Below are 18,654 nucleotides of genomic sequence, written 5' to 3'. Positions count from 1 at the left end.
GTAATGGCGTTACCACTTATCTCAACAAGCGGCAATTATCTTGGCATGCGCTGCATGCTCCGATGCTGGTGCTACAGCAATAAAACGTCTGAATGTCAGAACAATAGTTCTGCTACACATTACCTAAACAGGTCAGCTTGTAAACATATTTCAAAATGATAGAAGTGCAGATAAATATATGATATATTTAAATGTGGTTTCATTCTTATTTTATGAAACTTAAAATGATTCTAATAAACCAAAATTATGCAACTGTTTCTGCTGGCAGCTACATTAGGGTAACCCTTGAAATGCTTTGTTTTGAATTTTGGTCTGTGTAGCACGAAAAAAGTCGGGCAATCGTGCTCTGGGACATGATTCAATGGATTAACGTTTGTGAGCATGAGCACGAAATCGCGTGATACCGGGTTGGATCGATGTATGCGAGCAGCAAAAATACTTTGAAGCGCAAATATATTTGTTATACAATGTCCTTTGGCGTGAACAATTGCAGTACAATTAAATACATGAAGAATATAGAAATATAGAAAATACATCTAGAATAGAATGGAAAATATGAAAAACACATATAGAAAAATACTATAGAAAATACTTGATGAATGCAAAAAAAGTATTTAGAACGGATAAAGAATACAATGCCAAACAAAGAACATGCAGATCGTTTTTATTTTCCTCCAAACCCACAGTTTAGCATAATTAAACCAGTGTTAGGCAAGCTACTTAGAAAGTGTTGTAAGCCTAGCAGCCAGAGACTCCACATGAAATGAAGCTTCTCTACACTGAAGATGACCCCCAGGGAAATTTTGTAAGCCAAGCTACAGCAACATGGAAAAGTGTTTTACTGCATCAAAGCTATATTAAATAGTTTGACATTGAACTAACATCTTTCCAAGTCAATGCTATCACAGTGAGCAATAACGATGTCGATAAAACTGATAGGAAGGCAACACATTTTCAGTTCAATTGTTCACAAAGCTCTGCTCTCACCGCTCCAAAATCAATTTGGCAACAACAACAACTGATCAAACATTTGCTCCACATAATAACAAAAAGTCCTTGGATCTTCTCCTGATCCTCCTAATCCTTACAAGTTGTATTTCAGACGCCGCACAAAACTACTGCTTGAGCTGTAGAAATTATTTGGAAATTCCTTCTAAAATGCAAAAAAAATGTTGTTTGCTGAAGATGACCCATTTATATTTGATTCATGATGTAGTCTGCAGCCCTGTCTTCCATGCCAGTCCCCAGTGTTCTCTCATTTGTCTTTGGTGTGGTTCACCTGCCTCTTTCTCATGCTGCCATCGGGTTCCCAGTTTAAACTTCATTCTCATCACAGAGAGAGAGAGAGAGAGAGAGAGAGAGAGAGAGAGAGAGAGAGAGAGAGAGAGAGAGAGAGAGAGAGAGAGAGAGAGAGAGAGAGAGAGAGAGAGAGAGAGAGAGAGAGAGAGAGAGAGAGAGAGAGAGAGAGAGAGAGAGAGAGAGAGAGAGACTTTTCTGATAATATCTCACCGGCATCCTGCTGTTGCTCTGTTAGAATCTATTGACGCTGCACAATGTATAGCAGCCACAGAGAGTCCGCCATAGAGATGTCCATGGTCCGTTTTTAACGTTCATTTATCTTCCCTGCCAGCAAAACGTCTGTGTTCCAATGCCTGCCTTCAACCTAAGTCAAGAACAGCATCCTATATACATCTCTGTCTATCTAGTTGTGTGTCTCAATATATTTTTATATCTATCGATATATATATTGCAGTGCATTCAATTGCAACCATGGGATCTTGTGATGCAGACATGTACAACCTGCTATTGTGGCACAGACTGTTGAAAGTGTGCAACCTGCTGCCATTGCTCATCAAGAAGATATTACTACAGCACTCGCCAAAGCAATAACAGAGTCGATCAATGAAAACCCTAATTTATTTTCCATGAATTTATTCCGTAATACAATCACCCCATTGGTAAAAAGAAAGTTAATACTTTTTTTTTAAACGTTTGGTACTCTCCTTACAATTGTGTGCGTGCGTGTTTCAGGTGTCCAGCGGCAGATCGTCCATTGTGTGGAGAGGACCTCAGGGATAGTGGAGGAGCACTTCTGTGACGCCATCATCCGGCCGGATGATGAACAGACCATATGCCAAAAAGAACAGTGCCCCCCTACGTGAGTTAACCTTGCCCGCAAAGAAATGTCTTTCATCAACAGAAATGCCCCCACCTGTAGTACTTGACATCACAAAACACCCAAACATAAAGTGTGTCTGTGTGTGTGTGAAAAAAGATTTGATTATGTCCTTGAACGATATCTCATTGTCTTCTTACATTTTACGTTTACATTTTACATTTAGGGCATTTAGCAGACGCTTTTATCCAAAGCGACTTACAATAAGTACATTTGTCATAAGAAGTGCATCAATATATCGCTGTCGGTACAGAAAGGATGTTCGTAGAACCAAGTGCAAGTCCAACAATCGCTAGGCTAACCAATTCCCTGTGTTACAGCCATGATGGCAGCTACTGCAGTTGCTACACAGCTAAGTACTATAGTACAGTCTTCTTATATATAGATCATCGCGATAACTTCATCTTTTCCTACCCCTCTGTTTTGCTGGCAGGGAAGAATAATGTGCAGCGTTTAGATGGAAAATGTGTTTTTCTGCAGGTTTTCTGACATCTCTCATCTCTCTCTCTATGTATATATATCACTCTCTGTTCCTCTCTCTCTGTCTTGCTCTCTATATCGCCAGCTCTATCGATCTTTATCCCTCCATCTCTCCTCTTCCTCCTCTCTCCTTCTCTCTCTCTTCCCTTTCTCTCTTTCTCAACCTCTCTCTCATGCTCTCTCTCCCTCTCTTCCCCTTCTCTCTCCCTCTCTTCCCCTTCTCTCTCCATCCCTCCCTTGTCCCCTCCCTCTCTCCTCTCCCCCCTCTCTCTTTCTCCCCCACTCTTCTCTCGCTCTCGCTCTCGCTCTCGCTCTCGCTCTCGCTCTCTCGCTCTCGCTCTCTCGCTCTCGCTCTCTCTGTGTGTGTGTGCGCGCGCTTCAGTGAATATCTGTTTCTCTCCCCGATGCGTAGCTGGTGGGCTGGGGAGTGGCAGAAGTGTTCGTCAAGCTGCGGGCTGTCAGGCTTGACTAAACGCACAGTGCTCTGCATCCAAGCAGTGGATTTGGAGGAACGCCAAGCGTTGCAGCACACTGAGTGCAAACACATGGCAAAGCCTGAGTCTGTCACCTCCTGCAACACACACGTCCCCTGCCCGGCAGACTGGATCTCGGGCAGCTGGGCAGACGTAAGGCCAAATTAAGTTACCTCTGCTGCCGTATCACTTAGTTCCCCTGGTGGGGGTTTGTTCCAGCTCTAGTAATGAGGAAGTGTATGTGAAGGAAATGGAATCATTTGAGTTAATTGTCGCTCTTTATACCTCATCTCACTCATCGCTTGTAACCAGGATATGTCAAACTCTGCTCGCTGAATCATTTTCATATTTATTTGTATTCTCTTCTGTTAAAGGTAAACTGAAAATAACCCATCCAGCCTCGTCTTCATTATTCTGTCTGCATTATTTCATTTTAAGAGAGAAAGATACAATAAATGGTTGCTGTTTTCAGCACTGCCTTTGCTCATCGCCTTATGTTGTGTTGTGTTTCCAGTGTTCGCTGACGTGTGGCACAGGCGTGCACCAACGTAACGTGACCTGTTCCTGGAACACGGGTGTGGCCTGTGATTCACACAGGAGACCCCCCGTCACCTCTTCCTGCCATGTTCGGGACTGTCAAGTCGTTGCCGACAACTTTGGGAGAGAAGGCGACTGGTCCGGGAGTGGATGGACGAGCAATCAGGGGGTAAACGAGATCAACTCCATACCTGAGGTTGGTCATGGTGCACAAAAGCAAACACCCAGCACCCGAGCTCAGCCCAGGGCCCACAATGAGCTGGACAACGTGATCGAGGCCGAGTTCCCGCCACGCCATCACGTTGATAAGGGCAACCAACCCATCGAGAAAAACGTAAAAGTCGACGATTTCTACTATGACTATAATTTTATTAATTTCCATGAAGACCTGGCGTATGACGTTGTTGACACTGAGAACAGTGTAACGGAGGAGCGGGAGAGTTTACCCATTCAGCAGGAACACGTGCCGGAACCCACAACAGAGGAAAACATTGCAAGGAGGCAACCGGCAACAACTACCTCAGCCGCTACTATTGAAACAACACAGGGTCACACGGGAAACATTAAAGAGACGCAAAGCGACACGCCTGAAAAGATTTCACTAGATCTGGAAAACATAGTCTTTCCTGAGGATGACTACTTCTTGCCAGTCTCTACGATGACTGCAAGGCCGCCAGTGCCGCTATCTCCAACCAGGCATCCACATTCACCGAAAGAGTGGCAAGTAAGGCGAGGCAGTCCCGAAGATCCGAGCACCTTACCTGGATTCGACGTGAACAAGCAGGAACCTGCACAGTCAGAGACACCGCAAGAGGAATTTATGCATTCAAAAGGGGGTCTTAATGCGGAGGAGGATGGGAACACGCCAGGGACGTTGAAACCTGTAACTGCCACTCAAGGTTATACGGATGGGTCCCTGGCCAGTGCTGAGGAGATTGAGGATGCTGATTATTTTGAACATCAATCCTCTGACGAAACTACCATTGATGACTCACAGGTTGCGAATGCTAACACAGAGCCACCGTTACCTTCAACCTCTGAAGAAATTGTTGTTCGATTTCAAACGGAAAGCGCACCAGCTTCTCCAGAGGGACCAGATAAGGGCGCGGCAGAAATCCCCACAGCTGCTCGTCGCTGGTTTGATTTGTCAGCACCTTTCCCGACTGCCGTTATGTCGCAGTATACAGACTATGATAAACGTCTGCGGGAGTCAAACTCCACTGGCCAGGCAAATCCCAGGCTCACCAACTGTTCCTTTAAGGTCACTGCGTACCCTTCCTCTCAGGAGTCTGTTACGGCTCATTCAATCTCAGGACACCAGGAGACCTCTGCCGACACCTTACCAGTTATTGAAACGCCCTTACCACCAAATGGAGGCCCTCTGCTTCCGGCACTGTCCAAGCTAACACATTCTACCTGGCCAGGGTCCACAGAGGAACTGCCAACCCGGCCCACACTGATTGAAAGAACGGAGCCAGACGGGAGCCCTCTTCGTACCCACCTTGAACCGTCCTCCTCATACAGCGACGACAATGAGATGAATGTACCTCTGGAGATACCGAGGGGCAAAAGTGAAACCCAACCTCCAGAGATCACCCCAGCCACCTCTGTTTCACTCACCCAGGCAGAAACAATGACCCTGCCGTCCCAGGGACCTGCTGGGTCCGATCTGTCCGACCTTTCCTCAGGGTCCGTTCCGGGGCCAACAAAGCTCCCAACGCCGGCCTCCAACCAGGCCACCGCAGCTGCCTACTGGGTCGTCGGCAACTGGAGCTCAGTAAGTTCCACCCTTACTCCACTGGATTCCACACATATCTGTGGTCGAGGCGCGGACTAATCAGAGTGGTCCTATTCTTTATTGTTTCCCTAGTTCCCTATTTGCCATTATTATGGCAACAGACTTGGCCCGATAAATATATATTCTGTCGTGAAATTTAAGTAGACACATATGTATGTATGTATGTATGTATGTATGTATGTATGTATGTATGTATGTATGCATACACACACACACCACAGCCCTATCTATCACTCTATTTTATGTGTTGCTTATCCCTTTTTACTTTCTCTGCTTTGTCTGTGAATGAAAAACATTAGAAAATTTGACGTTTTGTCATCAATCGTGATAAGACCCTGAGATGTTCGGAGTAAAGGTGACTCCAAGTGTCATTCCCTAAGCATATATTGTCGTCCCGATGCTTGATGTTTACGACTTGTATCTTGGAGTCTTTGTTTGTTTTTATGCTGGATGCATGAAGTGTGATGTGTTCCCCTGGTTCTCTGCTAGTGCTCCACCAGCTGTGGCCTTGGGGCTATCTGGAGACGACTGGCCTGCAGCACGGGTATAGACTTGGATTGTGACCCAGCCAAGAGGCCGGCACCCGCCAGGCGTTGCTACTTGCGCCCCTGCTCTGCCTGGAAGACAGGGGAATGGAGCAAGGTCAGTTGTTTTTGGCCTCTTTGGCACAGATCGAAGTGTCAGAATCTGGAAGCTTTAATTGCACATATGTCAAGTTTCCATCCAGGTGCACACATTGAAAAGGACAGCCAACCTCAACAGGAAACAAGGTGCTATATAAATATATACTGTATATAGTTTTGTGTATATAAGATGCACAAAATAAATGAGACCATAAAAGGACTCTGTAAGGTGCAGCAATTTAAAAGTGATTTTAGTGCACAACAGTAAAACTACAACTGCGAAGGATCCTTCCCATGTTTGCAATGACTCTTTCAACTAAAATAACTATTAACTGCGCCTTGCAGACTAATTTTATGTACAAGATGCTGTTCCTGGCTTGGGTTGAAGGCAGGCATTGAAACACTAAAGATGTTTTGCTTGTAGGACAGGAAAATTGGAAAATTATTCAAGGTTGTCTTATTGATTTTCTTCCCGGTAAAAACGTTTTGATTAAAAGATCTCAGAACAAGGGCCATTGTAAGATGACATTAACAAATGGACTTGGGTTCAGTAATGGTGGAACCCTGTTCTGCCTTAACGATGTATCCTGAAATGTCTCATAAACCCCAGTGCTCTGCGAGCTGTGGAGGAGGCCTGACCCTCCGAGAGGTCCAGTGTTTCGACATGCGCGACCCCAGGCCTCTCCGGCCATTCCACTGCCAGGCCATCTCCCAAAGGCCCCGCACACACATGCCCTGTAATGTGCAGCCATGCCTGGAGTGGTACACCTCGTCCTGGGGCCAGGTGAGTCAGCACCGCCTGCACGGCGTACGAGCAGTAAACAGCATTCTGGACGGTAGGCCCCAATCCCTAGAGTCATGTCCTGTTCTGAGCTGCATGGGAAGAAATGAGGGAAGAAAAGCTCATGGTAGTCCATGTGCTTTACTTCACTGCAATAGCAATCAAAGAAATCCAAGCAAAATGATTTGAATAGCAGGTTTAAGGTAAAGGGAACTCACAGAAGACCAGTATGAATTTTGTTTTAATATATTGTGTTTAAGGCAGGGTTACAACAGTGCACTTTTTTGACCTTTCAATTGATTAAACCGAGTCATCCGCTGACATCTTGTCTTGTGCGTAGTGTCGCACAAGGCATCCGAGATCGTGGGCAGGAGTGTGTTGGCATGTGTTAACGGGACTTCTCCCCCACAACCAGCACAATCCTTGCTCGTTTCTTCTTGAAAATGACAACTATTGCTGACCATCCGTAAAGCTCTTAGAAATTAAAGACATAGAAGAAAATGTTAGTTTGAATGTGTATTTGATTGGTAACATAAATATCTATGCCATTTTGTTATTGATGGCCACATCTGAGAGAGGGTTAAGCTTTGCGGACACTTACAGTTAATTTTCATGTCTTTAGCTTATTGGACCTGTAGTATAATTCCACTTCTATGATGCTCAGACACAACGCCAGTACAAAAAAAAATAGTACCTCAAAGCTGCCGTTACCATGAGCATAACCCAACCCCCGCCCGCTCCATATGTAAATATAAAGGGCTAAAGTAACAAACTTATTTTAAAGGGATTATAAAGTAATGAAACATATTTATGATTATTAGATTTCTGCCATGTCTGTTCTGCTTGATGCCACTAAATTCTACACACTGCACCATTAACGAATGTTGTACACATCTGATTTCAATTCTGACACCCAAGATTGTCGTGTGTGGGTGTGAGTGAGGGTGAGTGCATGGAGGGGTGTTTTATTTGTTTTCTAAAATGTGATTTAAGAGCAAGATTTCTTCAAACTGAAGGTCTTGTATTCCGGAGTGTTTCTCTGTTGCTCAGTTTGTTATGTTGGGTATGTGGGAAATAATAACCAATCGGTGAGGATTAAGTTTGTAGTCTTGCTGCGACTAAAAGGCAATATGGATATACATTTGGCATAAATCTTCTGACATTCAAATGTGGCTGAATGAATAACCTTCCTTCAGCATTCAGGGGAAAGCGTTGAAATGCAGTGTTATCATTGATATTTATTTGTCAATCTACATACGAGAGGTTTGGTTAAGATGACAAGAAGTTAAGATCTTTTTTTTTTAAAAGAAATTGAGTTAGATTTTTGTGTCATTTTTATTCTGCTGTTGCAATGGCAACAGCGAGATGCACTGGCTGTTGGTGACACATCCAGCTGGATTGCTTTATACAAAGCACAAGCATTGAAGTCAAGCCAGGGCATATCTTCAAATGAGGTCCGACTACCACTCTTCTCTGCTGGAAGGGTCATGACTTGTTAAGACCCAACTCAATGCTCATAGACCTTTTTCAAAGAGGCATCATCATAGGATAAACACACATTCATAACACTAATTATGTGACTGCTACTTTTATGTTCCACGGCATGGTCGTAAACTAAACTAGGGAAGATAAGTCTATAAGTCTACTTGAGAAATATTGCCAAAGTAAGGCTGTTTATTACAAAACGGTATGCCAAGATACAATTTGCATTACTAGCAAGTTTGACAATTCTATGCCCTCTTCATTGGTTGATAGTAACCTTCAGATGATTTAGAACTCTACTGCAAGACTTTGAACAAGATGGGGAAAAGAGAGCACATTACTCATGTTTAAGGCTCCTGCAGTGGCTCCCCCTTTATTTTAAGGTCCTTTTACCCGCATACTAATACATAATATTGTCTAATAAAGTAAACATTTCAGACTTGATAACCCCTTATCAACCAACAAGAGGCCTTAGGTATTTTGGCTGTTCCTGAAGTAGCCAACAAAGAGATGGAGAACTTACTGTAGCTCCAAGACTGTGGAACACCTGGCCCAGTTACATTATATATTCATGCTCTGTTGACATTTTTAAGAACCAACTGAAGACGTATTTATTCGAGCAGGCTTTTAATTAAATGTATGTTTTCATCCCTTTTTACGATAATCAAATATGGTGAAGCTATAAATATATGCATATTTGCAACGCATAGACGGTTATAACTTGTTATCACGTTGACGAAGGTTCGGCTGTCTAAGATTGCTAAAAGATATGAGATATAGCAGTATACACAGTAACTCAAAATGGATGCATTCGTTTGAAGTCAGGCTATCAAGACCGCAGCCTCTCCCAAATGCTGGCCAGGCTTTAAAGGGATCACACATAATTCCTGCCCCTAACGGTTGATAGCCGCATGAGTGCTGTGCAGGAGGTCCATGATTTGAATCCAACCTTGACCAATAAGAAGTGATATGAGTGACACCTGGGTGGATCCTACAATGAAACCTCAGTGGAAAGAATTGCAACGTTTATTTTCTCATTCGCCATAAAGATTGTAATTTAGGTTCCAATCAAGCTCTCAAAGGAAAGCGTATCTAGCATGGTCAATTTGCATAGATATGTGCTTACCGGACACCATGTTGTGTTAGCACTCTAGCAGCATGTCTAAGTGTGTGTGTGTGTGTGTGTGTGTGTGTGGGGGGTAGTGCTCAGAGGTCTGTGGTGGGGGGGAACAGCAGCGCATGGTGACGTGTCCAGAGGAGGGGCGGTGTGACCAGGACCTGAGGCTTGCTCACATCCAGTCCTGCAACAGCCAGCCTTGTGCACAGTGGCTGACTGGATCCTGGGGACAGGTAAACAGCATAGGACACATGCACAAACACACGCGCATGCACAAGCACACACAAACACACACCAGCAGGCAGGCAGGCAGGCAGGCCTCAACACACACACATTCATGCATGCACACGCATAAACACACACATAAGCAAGTACACCCAACACATTCTCCTATACAAGGTGCATATTACCCATCAAAGTAGGCCTCTGTTAGGGCCTACCTAAAAAGTTCATTTTACGACCGTGGTCATCTCTCGCAGTGATTAGCAGCTATTAAGCCAATTCATATTTTCCCAAACTCTATAGGGTTAGCCACACATAAACAGACACACACACACAATTTAGTTGTATCACTAAGAACAATTATTCAGAAATTCTGTCGGATGACAGCTGGCTTGGCGCATACAAAAAGGCTCTCAGTACATGGTTGTGAATAATGCTTCAAAGGGATGGGCTTACAATGGTTATTATTTTCTGAGGACGCTACAGCTCATATTTATATAGCTTATATTATATTTATACAGCTTATATAGCTTATATTATGTATGGGTGAATTGGTCATAAAAGAATGAGATGGAATAAAATGAAATAAATAATTAAGTAATTAATGAATCCAGTGACTGTCAATCACAGGAAATGATTAAAAAATAGGATCAAAGACATGAATAAGCTTCAGACTTATAAGTCATTGCATCTATTTAGGGGGAAGGGCTATGACTCCTCATAAACTGCCAATGTCATTCATTCATATTGTTATATAGACTCTAATAGCATATGGAGCATATCAAGACATCCAGCATTGATTTGAACATAAAACAAGGAAAATTATCAATAAGGTTGAGCTTCAACGTAAAAGTGACATTTAATTTGGAAGACTTCATATACACCAATATTCACCTTATTTGATGCTTTATAATTTGATTCATCATATTCAGTCGGCAGCCATTTCTCACATTATGTGATTTCAAAGGGACACAGAAAATCACCTTGCTCCTACTCTTGATTTGAGATGAGCCAAACGTTTCTTATCCAGCAATCTTAAAACTGAAAGCTAATTTACAATCACTGATTGAAATCCTCGTCACCACACAGTCTCAGATATAAGACATGAGACACGGATCTGTTCTGGTCCGGTTCCTGATGGTCTCTCTCTCTCTCTCTCCCCCTCTCCCTTTCTCTCTCTCTCTCCCGCCCTTTATATAAATTAAGTGATGTGTGTCTGACCCAGACACGAAACCCCTACCGTCTGTGCTGAAGGTCTACTTATTAAAGGCATCATGTTTTTGCAGTGCTCTTTGCTATGTGGGGGTGGAGTGCAGCATCGCCTCATCAAGTGCGTTGACACAAGGGCAGAGATGGAGGACGAAATGGACCAGGCACAGTGTGAGCCTCAGCCCATGCCCCAAAGCACCAAGAAGTGTAACTTGCACGAGTGCGAGAGTGCCTCTTCTGGTAGGTGACGTGCCCTACACTTGAAAAAAATGTTCTTACAGGGATTATTTTGTCATTGGACAGAATGCCAATGCAACTTTTTGCACAGTTCAAAAAAAATTTAAGGATTTCCTACTGCCTTTATGTATTTCTTGCTTTCGTATTTGCATTGACGTCAACTCAAAGCATTTTATTTTCTACCTTTCAAAACATGCCTGAGGAGCTTCAGATTCAGATGAATATGATTTATTGATCCTTGCGTAAATTATTTGTTACAGTTGCTCAGCTAGAGCCAAAAACCTTGCTGAGCATTCAAGAACTCCCTAATCACCATAGAAACCCTTTGTTTGACGACAAACAGCACTGCCTTCAAGTCATTTTTGTGGCTAGTAAGAGAAAATCCCCTTCCCAAAATGTGCCAGGATTGATCCAGCACAGTTGAATACGCTTGCACAAAAGATTCTTTCATAGTCCTCACAGACATGGCCATTATATCTATTAACAAAGAACCAGCTATCTGCCTTACTGCAATATGAATGAAATGGATGACATTTCTGTCTGGGCCGGGATGAGTATTCTATTCAGAAGAATGAAGAACATTATGAAAGTGATGTTCTAGCTGAAGAATAAAATGTTTTTGATTGAATTCTGTTAACCAATTCTGAATTCTGAAATATTACTGTTAACCAAGGGAAATCCCTTGATAATAGATAATACTAGCACTATTAATTTCTGTTTATTCATGAAACTCTTTGTGACAGAAGTAGTGTTAACCATAAAAGTTTGGAGTCTGCGTAACAGAAAATATGCATTTAGCAAGACGTAATTTTTTTTAAAAGGCTGAATAAAACCACCAACCAAAATATAGATCGGGTGCGGGTAAAACCCTTTGTCTATGAGTATTTCATCTTACTTTAATTGATTGTATTACATTTTGGATCCAAACACTCACTCAATTCCTATTGAAGAATTTGTGGATGCTTCCAGTTTTGATAAATTTCAATTGAGGCTCGTACCTGTTATTAAAGCGACCCTCAGTGAATATCAAGCAGCAGCCTAAAAACAAAAGTATTAATTTGCAGAAATTGTAAAACTATCAACCTCTTCCCATGGGGTGAACCTGCACGGGCCTCGTATATCCAGGTTTGTAAGAGGGGTCAACCCTACTCTGTCTGTCAAACTGTCAAATAATGAAGTGCATAACAGTGTGTGTGGGTGGGTGAGTGTGTTTTTGACCAACCATGCTATGGTCTGGTGGGTCAAATACGATTACTCTATTCTCGCCTTAGGGATAGGGTGCTTTGACAGCCTGAGCCGTATATTTTCTTCATCGTTGGAGCATGGAAGGCTGGCTTATGGGATCATTGGAGCATAGTGCTCTTTAGCCTTCTTTACATTTGTTTGTACAGGGCAAGACCATTAAATTAGTTCTCAAACTACTCTTCAAAGAAAAATAAACAAACAAGGCTTTTGCATTTTACCTGTGTTTTCACAGCTAGAAAATAAGAAGAGGTTGTCATTAAAGCGGTTTCCAGACAGAAAAACCGTAGACGGTGCAGCCGTGTAATTTGTATTGCAGATGAATGAAAGCCACATGGCACAGAGGGTAAATGAAGCCCTCGGGCTAGCTTTGAGGCTTCTCTCCAACATAGCCAGTGGTCAACCCTGATGCCACAGTTATTTTGAAGAAATAATCTTGGCTTTGAACTTCAATCAATACTGGGTTCTACATGCACACTACATACTTGCATCTCATTCATATAAATATATACTGCCTGTATACATAATATTCTATAACCTCTGTTCACATTTCTGTATTGATCTGGTTTGGTGCTGTTAGTCTTTTAAATGTATGCAGTGTAGTAGTATGAATTAAAAAGTTAACTTGGACATGACCAACTTGTATAATACTGCTCATTTATAATGAATAAACATTTACTTTTATACGCTCCTTCTGAAAATGGATACAAAAAATAATTCCCATGGAATCACTGTGCAAATGTAATGTGACAAGTCTTAAAGTGATGCTAAACCGGAGGTCATTGCTAAGATAATGAATAACTAGCCCCCTACTGGGTTAATCGCCTTTGTGAAATCGAATGGATTGGCTTCAGGTCACCCTCTATCCAATGGCTTAAGATTCAAGAATTGGAAAGAGAGTGTAGAAGAAAGCCAGTCTTTGAAACTAAACAACCAAAACAACATCCTCCCATAAGGAGGCAGGCGCAGTCAACTCATAAGTTATTGTCACAGTTAATTTCTCTCACTAATAGCTGACAAAGTGCACCTTTGGACAAAATATTATGTTGTACATGCATGAGATTTATTGTAAACCTGACATAAAGTCCACTCCTTGCTTGCATGACTTGATTGCTACATGGCTAGCAATTAGCTCAATGGTGCGCTAGCAGAAAAGAGAACGCACTAATGTTCCTTGCATTTTTCCCCTTTTTGGTTATTTAGCAGACCCTCTTTTCCAAAAAGTGACAACTCATCTTGCTTATGGAGTTCCACAGGTAGACAGGGACCATTGGAGTTCAAACGCAGGACCATCGGGGTTCAAACACAGAACCTTTCCCCTTGAAGACATTCCAGCCCATGTCCAGTGAATGTAAAACATTCATGGGATGAAATGAAAAAAAACACATTTGTTGGATACGCTGAAGTTCAAAATGCAGTCACTCTGAGGCATGTTTAAAATTGATCAAAAGGCAACTTCAAACTGAACAGGAGAAGAGCTCAAAACATAAAATACTAAAATAAGCAGAAGGAAAACCTATCACCTTGACCACACTCACTGACTGATTAGCAGGCAGATACAGACTACCCAAACTGAATAAAAACAAGTGAATTAAAAATGTTGACCGAATACACAATAAACATATTGTTACAGGTCAGATTTAATAACAAATTTTCCAGTCTCGTCTGCACACACTCATAACTGTAGTTTTTAGGCAACCCGCAGCTAAAGAACAAGATAAGACAAGAATGGGGTCAAAACCATCTGTCAAAACCATATTTTGACACCATTCAAGTATATAAATCGAAGTGGATGCCATAGAGTTTACTACTGCGGTTATTTTTGCAGTGATCTGCAATAAAATAAACCGTAAAAGGAAACTAAGAAAATTGTGTCAACCTCCTTCTGTTAAGTCCACATCTGCTCACTTGTCCCTAATATTACCGTATTCGCATCATGCACAATGCTGTTGCTTTGGTGCGATGCACAAACTTCCTGTTTTTCTCCGGGACCTTCTTTCAAATACAGACTTTTCATTGGCTGTTTAAAATTCCCCCAGTGATTTGCGTCTTTCTACTGCACACACAGCCCAATCATGAAAGACTTGCCCTGATAAAATAACTTGTCTAACTAAATCTGGATCCTGGCAAAAAACTGTATTTTAGTATGTATTTTCTGGACTTGAGCTGTGAATCTTCTGGAATCGCCCCGACTTCAAATTTGTTCCCAAATCGGCCATGAAAATTGTTTAATGTGGCTCCGGCTTAACTTAATTAGGGGAGAAATTGAAGGAATTGTGATTTTAGTTGGCGAGGGCAGAGAAATGGGAGCAGTGATGGGTTCATGGGTGGTGGTGGCGCTGAATGTTGGACTGTCCATAAGAGGGCATCAGAAAAGGCTTGACGGGTAGACTTGATAAAGGCTTTTAATGAAGATATTATCATCTTCGGGAGAGGGTTAGTGGGGCATGACAGATAGTAGGAAGGATGCTTGCTCCCTAATGACCTGAGTAGGCTCCGAAGGTGTGTGTGTGTGTGTGAGAGAGAGAGAGAGATCCAATTTTTGCAGCAGATAGTGCGGTGCACCCTCTATTATGTATCGTGCTCATGCGCACAAATGTTCATCTATTGAATCATTTCCCAGAGCACGATTGTCTGACATACTAAATGCTACACAGAACGAAATTCAAAACATAGCCATGTACGGAAAGGCCCTCTTAAGGCCATCAGTTAGTCGGCTCCGCAATGCATCAGTGTCTCTCTCTCTATAGCTCCCTCTCTCTCCTTTCCACTCTGTTTCGGCCAGGGTTTAAGATTTTTGCAGTAGACCTCCTTGAGACAGTGAAAATGGTCTACTAAATTCAAGATGGGTGGACGAGAATAGGGATATAATGCAATACCGTCAATATGAATTTCGTTCATAAGATTTCCGAGAGGGCAGTCAATGGTCAGATTCAGATCTCGTTATAACAAGAATTGATATCGATATAACGAGAAAGGATGTAATGATAACGCCAAAAAAATAAAGGCTACATGGTTATAATAATTTAAATATAATTAACTTATAAAACATCTAATTGTGGGCCAGCAGAGACTGAATTTTAACCGAATTTGGCCTATAACCTTTTAAATACATCTAGTCTAACTCGATATACATGTCAAATGTATGATATGCTGTATTTATAGCCTAGTTTTTATGTTAATATTGTCTGGTTATACCTGAACCAACTTCTCCATGGAAAAAGTACACCGCGTCAGTGGGTGTTACAACACTCTTCGTTGATTGGATTGGTGGAAGTGGATTGTCAATGGTCAGATACAGGTCCCTTAAACCCAGTTTCACACCAGAATATAGTATAACTACGTTATATGATATCCGCCAGTACTCCGGCGGATATCATATAACATAGTTATTCTACATTCTGGAGTCAAAGCCAAAGTTCCTTTCCCCCCATTCCTTCACAATGGCCGTGATAACCCCCACTATGAGTCTCGTTGTGGAAGTACCGGGAGTCCACAAACGGCAATCCCTTTCTCCTCCATGTCGCGGTTAAGTCTGTACTTCGGATTGATGTGGAAGTGGAAGAACCAGAGATGTCCGAGAACCCGACGAAGTCGGTTGAGATTCATAATATCATCCGGAGGCGCACACAGCTTTTGGCCGTGATAATATATTTTATAATATAAAGATATCTATATATTATACTATATTATTTAGATATAGAGCTCCAGGACTCCCGCCGGAGCACCCGGAGTGTACTAGAATATTTTACAGAACACGGCCAAAAGCTGTGTTCGCCTCCGGATGATATTATGAATCAGAGCCGTTGCGATACATCCACTGTAAACATTAGTGCATGGTACCGTGGCCGCAAGCTGCTCAGTGGTGCATACATTTGATGATTTATACAAAAGACATGGTGCTCCAAATGGATTAGGAAATCATAAAATAAATATTTTGTAATTATCCCAAAAGATCCCAAACATATCACTGTTTGAGTTTATGTTCAGGAATCCGGTGAAAAGTGGTCAACAGTTAACCCATTGGAGGTTCTGGGCCTTTTCATTTGCAGTGGAAAGCCTGGTAACGATGTCCAAACAAAGCTTAACAACAAGGGCTCCAGGATAAACACCAAAGAACAGCTAAGTCGTATGGATTTTGCCTCTTGTTTCCTGCAAGCTCCTCTGTCTACTGTGCTATTTCAGGCCTTGTTACCACGTCCCCCGATACTGAGCATCCTGTTGGCTTCCGCTCCGGGAGCCGTGTGCTGCTGGGATGGGATACGTTGGCACAATGGTTATAAGGCGGAAAAAGGTTTTACAATGCACAAAAATAACTTTGCATTTTTATTTATTTATTGTATTTCCACTTATTAAGTATGGAAGCTATATGAGGAAATGTTTGGTGTTATGTCTGTCTTAAAGCTGCTGTGGCACTGTCTATCTATCTAATGCAGACTGAGGTTTCAGTAGGGATCGGGAATCAAGCTGGAAAACACCAGTAGAGACAGGCAGTTATGGCTGGAGCACAGCTACCTGCTGCTACTTAAAATTAACCTGCAGGCATGCATGCTTGCATGCACACATGGTATGGAAGACCAAAAGGGTCAAAACTAATGCTGTGTCTGAAATTGCGCACTTCTATACTTGCACTTACTTTTTTAAGAAAAACAATAAAATCTAAATTTTACAGTTGAGTTGATTAGTGCTACACAGCGCTAAAATATATACAGATAAATTCGATAGAAATTGATTGATATTGATAGGTATTAAAATTATGGAAGAATTATGGAAATGATCAAGAAGAAAAAAAATACCACCGAAGAAGAACCGTCAAACTGCAAACTCATTTACGGTTGTTTTGACAGTGCACTGTAGAAATGAGTACATACTGCACCTATAAGTAGGTGTACTGTAGGGATAATGAAGTGCATTTACGTAAGTGCGCAATTGCAAACACAGCATAAGCCTCATTGTAGGCAAGTATTCAGAGTTTTGACCCTTTTGGCCCGCACGCATTCTTTCATGCACTTCCATTCATGCACAAACATGAAGTGGCTCTTGAATTTCCCGTCTGCAAAGAATAATTTAATACATTTCTTCAAGAAATTCCCCAAACGTACAGAAGCCATGTATCTTAGAATTTAGTTTGTAACCTGTTGATACATAGGATAAAACAATTTGACGGATGTACCAAAACATCCTCTTTGTGTTTGCAGCGAAAGCGGATGGGCCATATTGCATTCCAACAACTATTTTTAACATGAACATAACAGAGGAAGTAAGCCTCACAACAAAGGGGGGGGGGGGGGGTTACAATTGATGGTCTTACGTCTTCTTACTTTTTCCGGTCCCTCCCAGTCAGTGTTTGCATGATATTTGAATTAACTTGTATTCTAGTTGTCAGAGGGAAAAAAAGACAATGCAGGGAACGAGGACCAATTTAAGTTTTGTTGACGATTGACATTCAAGGATAGTCAATCTTGTAGTTAATGTATTTGTTTGTGTGAGTGTTTGGGTTTGTGAGTGTGTGTGTCTGTGAGACTTGTATTTAAACCTTTTCTCTCTGCTCCCACAAGGCTTTCCCATAAGGCCCTCATCCTTCCTGCTGCTTGAGTCACAACCCCAAGGGTGGGAGTCATATTTAAAAGTGGCCAGTGCATATGGTTGGTTTCCACGCGACAGATACAACTGCTCCTTGCGCACTGCAGAAAATATAAATCTTTTGTATGGCAGAGCTGCTTCTGCCTTGCTCTTGCCTAGTACATTGAGTATTGTAACAACCAAGGTTTCTGGTCCATTCATCCATTTGCCCATCTATACAGAATATGTATTGTTCTCAGTCAATGTTTTTTGTTTCGGCAAGAAATATCACTTCAGACTCCAGTAACAAACAGGAAACAAAATTCTATCCACATTCCAACACCAATCAATCAATCAATCAACATTCTCAAAAAACACAATAGTAATATAATCAGTATTGATGTCGTATTTTTCTCATTTGTGAAACCAAATCCACTCATCGATTGTACTGTCAACCATACTAGTCTAGTAGTAATAATTCAGGGATGCAGAAATAGCTCAATGTGAATAGAGCAGAAGCCATTGTTGAATATGCATAAAGATGCTTTGATTATTTTTCTCGTTGGTGCATGCAGGCGTCATGTTTGTGTGTTCTCTGCAATTATGTGACATGCTTGTTTTGGATATCACTGTGTAGTAGTTCTAGAGGGGCTCATTTTTTCAAGTCAAAGTCAAAGTCAGCTTTATTGTAAATTTCAAAATATGTGCCAGACAA

At 41.9% G+C, this 18,654-nt stretch overlaps 1 protein-coding gene across 2 annotated transcripts in view; it reads left to right on the top strand.

The window, feature by feature from the left end:
- Positions 1-18,654, top strand: part of LOC132471542 (A disintegrin and metalloproteinase with thrombospondin motifs 7) — a 92,422-nt gene that overhangs the window by 71,021 nt on the left and 2,747 nt on the right. For both annotated transcript variants that reach the window (XM_060070647.1, XM_060070648.1), the window contains 7 exons: positions 2,032-2,158; positions 3,069-3,282; positions 3,644-5,443; positions 5,954-6,106; positions 6,698-6,871; positions 9,554-9,700; positions 10,976-11,138. In XM_060070647.1, the coding sequence (XP_059926630.1) occupies positions 2,032-2,158; positions 3,069-3,282; positions 3,644-5,443; positions 5,954-6,106; positions 6,698-6,871; positions 9,554-9,700; positions 10,976-11,138 (2,778 nt within the window). The remainder of the gene's footprint in view (positions 1-2,031; positions 2,159-3,068; positions 3,283-3,643; positions 5,444-5,953; positions 6,107-6,697; positions 6,872-9,553; positions 9,701-10,975; positions 11,139-18,654) is intronic.

The sequence above is a fragment of the Gadus macrocephalus genome, chromosome 14, assembly GCF_031168955.1.
Source record: "Gadus macrocephalus chromosome 14, ASM3116895v1".
Classification (NCBI taxonomy): domain Eukaryota; kingdom Metazoa; phylum Chordata; class Actinopteri; order Gadiformes; family Gadidae; genus Gadus; species Gadus macrocephalus.
The sequence above is the reverse complement of the archived record's forward strand: the minus strand, read 5'-3'. Positions and strand labels throughout refer to the sequence as shown.